The sequence below is a fragment of the Macrobrachium rosenbergii genome, chromosome 19, assembly GCF_040412425.1.
Source record: "Macrobrachium rosenbergii isolate ZJJX-2024 chromosome 19, ASM4041242v1, whole genome shotgun sequence".
Taxonomy (NCBI): domain Eukaryota; kingdom Metazoa; phylum Arthropoda; class Malacostraca; order Decapoda; family Palaemonidae; genus Macrobrachium; species Macrobrachium rosenbergii.
In genome coordinates this window covers 6609131-6617026 of record NC_089759.1, presented here as the reverse complement: position 1 = coordinate 6617026, position 7896 = coordinate 6609131, and the positions used below count along the sequence as shown (strand labels likewise).

Here is a 7896-nt window from a genome sequence, read left to right as displayed (position 1 = left end):
GGGTCCTATACATATGTTTCTCAACTACTTGGGTTTTAGTGAACATTTAAATTAAAAATAATTTACAATAAATTTACAAAACATGTACCCCAAATTTCTACAACAAATCACACATACCTACTGAAATTCAAACTTCATGGACACAGCATGAAATGAGATACAAATGTGGCAAAATAATGGTCAAATCTCAATAAGTACATGGTAATACACACTGCTATGATTAAAAAAATTGTTTTTCACTAGGGAAATGCAAAACAACATAAATTCTTGTCTTTTATCTTCCCTGAGATCAAATAATTATCTCCAAGTCTGTTACCTTACAGAATATACAACAAACCAGCAATGCAATTTTATGATTGATCAAAAAGATTCATTAAGTAACTCTGGGGACAACTGACACAATGAAGACTCTTATCTCATGTCCTTTTACCGAAAGAACATAGAATTATGGAGACCTAAACTGTGAATGAAACAGCACTTTCTAAATTATTGTGAAAAATACATGTGTTTCTACTTGCCAAGAAAACTGGAGGAGTGTGAAAATTAACTTGGTGGTCTGGTTAAACTATTCGCTGATAACTACGCTAACTTTCATGATAACCATAACAAAACATGGCAAAGTCACAATACTTTACAAGGTAAGTACTGTACCTAAATGTTGTCAACCATCTTTTTATTATCATTTCCTGTTTACATACACCAGGTATATATAAGTGTACTGATTTTATTATATAATAATGCCCAATATAAGAGGTAAGATATAAATTATTATTATAGTATGCACAAACTGCACATAAAGAATAAATAAATACTGTCTATGATAAATTTCTTAATGTTTCTTAATGTTTTTATAACATAAAGAATATTGGTTTTCATAAATGCCTTTTCCTTGTGCAATATTTACAATAAAAATTATGATGCAGTAGGTAATATACATCTATTTATACATAAAACCATGATTTACAGCTTTCCAGTATATAAATTAATGAATAAGTTCCTTTACCTTATAAATTACTGAAAGAAGAAAATTTAACTTTTAGAAAGAATATTAAAGACATAGAAAAAGGGATTATCATATTTCCCATACAAGTATTACTATATGCAAACTTGACTGAAGTTAACAATTTTTTATTAGTTCTAATAAGAACCCATTAATCATCTTTGAAATACTGAAATGTGTGGTAATAATTGCAACTTAAAATACATAAACTCAAGATGATTAATTGTACAACTTCATTTAAATCTTACCTAAAAATCTAATGTGTTTACTTGAGAAGCATAAAACAATTCAAATCTATTTGTATCCTGAGACATCCAAAGAAAGTTCAAGATTGACATGCATTGAATATTCATATTCAGTATAACTCAGTGACGCTGACCCACAATAATCAACTTTGGTAAGATTAGGTCTAAGTGTTTCTTAATGGAAGAATATCCCTTCATCACAATTCTAAACACAAACCTAAAAATCGAAAAAGGTGAAAAAGAGATAAATATCTAAAGCTTCCATTTATAATACAAAACATGACTTCCACTCGGTTAATGAACACAAAATATCATTTGAACATAACACAAACAAAAATGTACTGTCCTATTGAGTACAAAAAATGAACAAAGGGAAACAAATCCAAATGATTCTGGTATATACCAACTTACTTTTTTAATCTTTACCTTCCTTAAATGAATTTATGTTCCAGCCATATACAACACGATCAAAGCCAGCAGTAAACAGATTACATCGTGCTCCTAAGGAATCATCACCCCAGGCTACACTGCACACCATGCGGCGATGACACTGTTGAAACAAAAACAAAATGTTAACCCCTACAGCCCAGAAAGACTTCAAAGCCTTAAAAAGATAGGAGGTGATATGTACACAAAATGAAACTAGTATTCTCTGGGCAGAGACTCAATGGACAATTGTAGGAAGGGAAACGACGTTGACTCTCTGAGCACAGGCCAGAGCCTGGAATCTATTACTAAGGCTGGGGATTTAAGACTGGAAACTGATCGTCACCAATTCTCTTAATTTTTGTGTTAAAGAAGAGCCAGACTCTTCAAGATTTATGTACTGAAATATCAATTTGATATGTCTCAACAGAGGTATAATAACTGTTCAGACAGAAATGCTTACCTGTTAAATATAAAACAGGTTTTTATATTTGGTAAAATATTTACATTAATTTAATTTTTCTCTCTATAAATAATTTCAAAATATTTTATTGCAAAGATATTCCTTCTCTCTTTGTTCTTTCTTAGCATTCCTCATCCTTCGCCACAAAGCTATTTTTTTTCCAACATTCACTATCACTTATCCCACAAACCATATTTGGCAAAACTTATGGCATAATTCTTGCAATGAATTACACAAAGGTAAAGGTAACTTCTTTGGAGATAATCAGAAGAAATAGAGAATAAATCGGGAGTTCTTCAATGGTATTTCATGTGGAAGAAGAAATTCTTTTCAAGGTGTACTATAACCAAATAGCATAAAAACATTTGCCATGATGAAACTGAATTCTGAATTTACAAAGCCGTTAGCTCTCATATAATGAAAAATTATAAATGAAGAAATGCATTTAGATAGTTGGTGAAAGTGATCAAGTACAGAACACAAAGTAAAATAAATTTAAATATAGCCAGAGAGAGAGAGAGAGAGAGAGAGAGAGAGAGAGAGAGAGTAGCACTGAAGCATTAAAGAATATCAGGCCCTCCAGGGATAACTGTTGTACAATATACTAACTATATACATTTATGGAGTGAACAATCTATATTGCTTAAAGGGGGAAGTTTATCACATCCCCTCAAAGTCCTCCTCATCATATGTAATTTATGGAAAGAAGAGGGCCACAATGACAACGGTGGGATGGCAGAAGCAGTCTATAAACATGGTGGTGCAGCAACAGATGTTGAAGATGGTGGTATTGAAGCAGCAGACACAGGCATTGGTGAGGCTGCATATGGTGAAGACAGTGATGTTACAGCAGATGGTGTTATGTGGTGATGCTGCAGCAGAAGGTGAAGGTGGTGTTGAGCCAGCAGATAGTGAAGATAGTGATACTGTAGCAGAAGGTGACATCAGTAATGAAGAAGGTGGCAGCCATGGCTGGGAGGAAGACAACAATCTGTGCTGTGGTGATGAAGATGGTGATCCTGACTGTGGCGATGAAAACGATGGTTTGGGCTGTTGTGGCAAACAATCCAGACTGCTCATATGAAGATTTAAAGAAAAATGTAATCTTCTGAAACACTGCTGCATTTACTCTATCAGCGTATTCCTCAACCATATTGTGGGCCTATTAACGTTGGCAACCAAATTTACTGTCAAGCCATCTGCTGGGAAATTACGATGGACAACAGATTTCTTTGGGGAATGGTCCACCAACATCCGGTTTGAAAACACTCCAAAGCAGCACTAAAATCAAGACCAACCATTTGAACTTCATGACCATAATCTACGAATTTCATTATGACAGCACTGTTAAAAGACAAAGACCCATTTGATTGAGAACAATGAGAAGATAGGCTGGAGATGAGAAATGATTTGTAGAGGATAAAGAACAGAAAAGACATGAATGACAAGACTTAACAAACTGTTTGCATTGGGCAACGCTGGAGGCTGTGATAGTAATGATCTGCTTTATCTAATTTATTCCTCTTATTTTTCACTTACAGTTTAGGCTTTACTTCTCAATTTCTTTTTCAGTACTGGGCTGCATTCTTTACTGGGGTTCTTGAGCTTGTAGCATTATGCTTTTCCAGCTAGGGTTGCAGCTTGGCTTGTAATAAATAATAATATACAGGCAGTCCCCGGTTTATGATGGGGGTTCCGTTTTTATGCCATGTTGTAAACCGAAAAATCGTTGAAAATCATCAAAAATCCTAAGAAAACCTTACTTTTCATGCTTTGGGTGTACTGAAAACGGTGTAAACTGCATTTTTTTTTAGTTTTTCATTAAAAAACCTCCAAATTTTTATTATTCTGCCATTTTGGAGCCATATTTCTTCCGTCAGATCGGTGTATGACGCATCGTAACCCTGGAACATGCGTTGTAAACCGGGAAATAATTTCTGATGAATATATTTGAAAAGCATTGTAACCTCGGAACGTCATAAGCCGGACCCATTGTAAACCGGGGACTGCCTGTATTGTAGTCTGTTATATTGATATTTATCATTAATATGTTCATTTGGGGTTGAGCAAAAATGGTATTTACTATTACCTGCCATAATAATATACATTTGACTTGCATCCACTTTGAGATACAACTCGGTCAAAACAAAACCCAGATGTAGGAAGGGCATAGCTATAATTTTGTTAGCTATACTTTTGTCAATATCTGGCAAACTACCATTTATGAGGGGGTGAAACCATGCTTTCTAGTTGTAATTACTGTAGTATTACAAAACTAACAAAAACATACTACAGTAATTGCTTTAACACACTTGAGTAAAATACATATATATTATAACAGAAATTAAATGCAAAATGATGAATGGTAATTTAAAAAAAAAGACAATACCATAAACAAAACACCTTTGGACTTCATGACAACTATATACACAGTAGCAGATGCAAGAATAATGATAACTGTAGCTGTCTGAAACCATAAGATCATTCCAAGCATTCAGTATATCGATTGACTGCCATTTTGTCTTTTAAAAGGACAAAAGTGTCGCAGGGATAACATTAAAATGGGTAACAATAAGTGATAAGTTTGTGCTGACATCAGATGGCATTTACTTGTAATCACAGATAAAATTTCCAAGATACATGAATAGATAAGAGGCCTTGATCTACAGTAAACAGCTATACCCTACACATGAGCAATACTGCAGCATTATATGCAGATAAGTTCATGGAAGCTTGAAGTCCAACATCAATGTCATAACAATCTTCATGACTGAGATTTATAAAATTTTGATAAGACGACCAAGGATTCTGTATTAAAGCCGCCAAAATCATTTATAGGACAAAATACAACATTAAAAATCTAAATCCTTTGTCAAACTACAAGGTAAATCTATATGTATCTTAGCTTCTACAATATGCATGATGCAATAAATTTTGACATTTGCTACCAAATATAAAAAAAATCAAAACTGCAACACATTTCTACCATACAATAAAACTTACCTGTATTAACAGAGTAATTTAAATTGTCCATCAGGCCTTAAAACTAAATACTTACTCATTTTGTCTGTTATTATACAATTTATGGGGAAGTCTTTAAGTTGTATTGCCAGACAAATCATACAGCCTCACATGTCGATTATCATGAGGAATTGCAATAACATTAGTGGATGACACTGCTAGCCGATTAACTGGTGAATCTAACCGAATGGTGGCTAGAGGAGACCTCATATTTTTGACATCCCACACCTGGAATTAAAGAGTATCTAAATAATTCACTCAAATTCAGAGGTTTGTCTTAGGAAGCTGCCTCACATTTTTCTCCTAATTTCCCATTTCTAGAGATGGAAGACCTTCAAATGTATACTATATATGTTTAGTAATATTATTCTCTATTTCTCTCTACTATGAATCTACTATATATATATATATATATATTTATATATATATATACAGGCAGTCCTTGGTTATTGGCAGGGGTTCCGTTCTGGGGGTGTGATGATACCCGAAAATCGCCGATTTCCGGTGCTTTTTCGGCGATTTTTGGATTTATTGATGCCGAAAAGTGCCGATTTTCAGTTATCGGCACCTCTGTTAGGTATGTATTGGTGCCAATACCAAATTATGGGCGCCAAAAATTGCGGATTTTCGTCGCTAGACAAGCCCCATTAAACTAGATCGTCATTAACCGAGCCTGCCGTTAACCAGGGACTGCCTGTGTATATATATATATACACACACACACACACACACATATATATATATATATATCCTACAAGTCCTGAAGAGATTATGCACTTGAATGCTCAAATACCTATTATCCTGAAAAAAGAATGAATATTCCACCAAAATGTTAAAAGATCATAGTAAGAGATGTCTACATATATCCACACATGCCGACTGGCTTTAATTTCATAATTAAACAAGGCACTACATAATTTGTCACAAAATGACTGAAAATGGGACTAAAATAAAATTCTGTACTTTGGATTACTATAGAGACAGGCTATTTGGGTAGATTTTACCACCTATATAAATTTGGGAGTCCTACTGTCCAATATTATATTTGATAACTTTTTTCTTTTATTTTTATAAAACATGAATTTTCGGTTTTTTAGTTACACTTAAAACAATCATCCCAACATTCAATCTACTTACTGTAAATGAGTAAAAACTTATACAGTATCTACACTATGGCACTACTACTATACTTCATCAGCTACAATTAAACTTAAGAATGACTTCTATTCATAAACCTAAACATTGCTACGAGTTATGGTGACATTTTGGTATCCCTACTGAACCCTAAAGTTACTTTCTTAAATAGCAAATCAGTATCTAGTAACAATAATAACAAATAACTATCTGACATCCACACCAAGTAATTTTCAATGCACTTAGATCAAAGTTACTAAAAACAGTGGAGTGTCTAGCCTGCAAGTAGGGAATTACCCTTTATTCAATCGAATGCATAAAAATACCCTAAAACTAGATTGTGGAACTAAACTTGCTATAAAATTTCCATCCACTTATACAGTATCATGTAGCCTGGAACAGTAACAAGTTTCTAATATATCTGTACATGTATTGTAATTATTGACACCAAACTAAAATACAGAAGTTTTCAGATAAATGTACTGTATAATTCTTAATATCAAAACAAAAACAATTATAGTGGACTCCTGCCTATTCGCGGTTCCAGATTCACAGCTTCACCTATTCGCGGATTTCTCTATAGAACATACATACACATTATTCGGGGGGTTTTCATAAAGGAATATTCACAAATTATCACTGTATTTTCATAAAATTTTTGTGACTAACTACACTTTTTGTGATAAAACTATTAAAATATTCAGGTATAAGCATTTTTAGAGGATTTTTTGGTGTTTTGAACTATCAAAATAGGCAGTTATAAGCGTTTTTAGGGGGTTTTAAGTATTCCCAGATTTTAGCTATTCTGGTGTATTGGGGTATTGAAAGTAAGCGTATATCTAGTGAATACCAATCTTCTTGGGTCGACAAGAACTGAGCTAATTTCTGTACTATGCTCCTGAGATACAGTAAATATGTAAAGCATTAGATTATAGTGGCGGCAAACTTATTTTAACTCTCAACCTCTAGTAAAGTTTTCCTACTACTGTACTTGATTAACATTAAATCTATAACTTTAAAGCTTGTATATGGAATGCAATACGACAAAAACAATTCCTCTTCACTTAAAGATCTGATAGCTTAAATAGTGAAATTTGAAATGAATTTTAAAAATTATACAGCACTATATATAATGTTTGGTATCAAAATTAATATTCTGTACTGTATACCTTCCAGACAAGCAGGTACTGTAGCAACATCACATTAAAAGATACTTTAAATATGATAGGACAAAAACCAAATAACTGTTTATTGTACAAGTCATTACTTTCACAACAAACACAATTTGAAAAACTAACCTTAACGCTTCGATCATCTGATCCAGACACTACCTTGTCTTCTCGTGTAAAGGACACTGAAGTCACACTCCTGTAAAAGAAATTATTTTATTCTCCAATGATGACAAGATTAAAGTTATACAGAAAGAATATTCTTAATAAAAATGGATATTTTTTTGTCCATTCCCAATAATTACATATTACTGACTTCCACAGACGAGGAAACACCCAGTCACTCATCTGTATCAATCGAGAGTGACAGGCTGCTACGGCATGGACACAGCTGGCCAAAAGATGCAAAGTAGTCATGACCACACTGATGTAGCCATA

The 7896-nt window shown here is 33.4% G+C and overlaps 1 protein-coding gene across 3 annotated transcripts in view; it reads right to left on the bottom strand.

Moving 5' to 3' along the window:
* Window positions 1–5223: 5223 nt before the first annotated feature.
* Wdr37 (WD repeat domain 37) overlaps window positions 5224–7896 on the bottom strand; it is a 40864-nt gene continuing 38191 nt past the window's right edge. For all 3 annotated transcript variants that reach the window (XM_067120963.1, XM_067120965.1, XM_067120964.1), the window contains 2 exons: window positions 7588–7657; window positions 5224–5383 (listed from right to left, as the gene is read on the bottom strand). In XM_067120963.1, coding sequence (XP_066977064.1) covers window positions 5231–5383; window positions 7588–7657 — 223 coding nt within the window. In that variant the 3' untranslated portion in view covers window positions 5224–5230. The remainder of the gene's footprint in view (window positions 5384–7587; window positions 7658–7896) is intronic.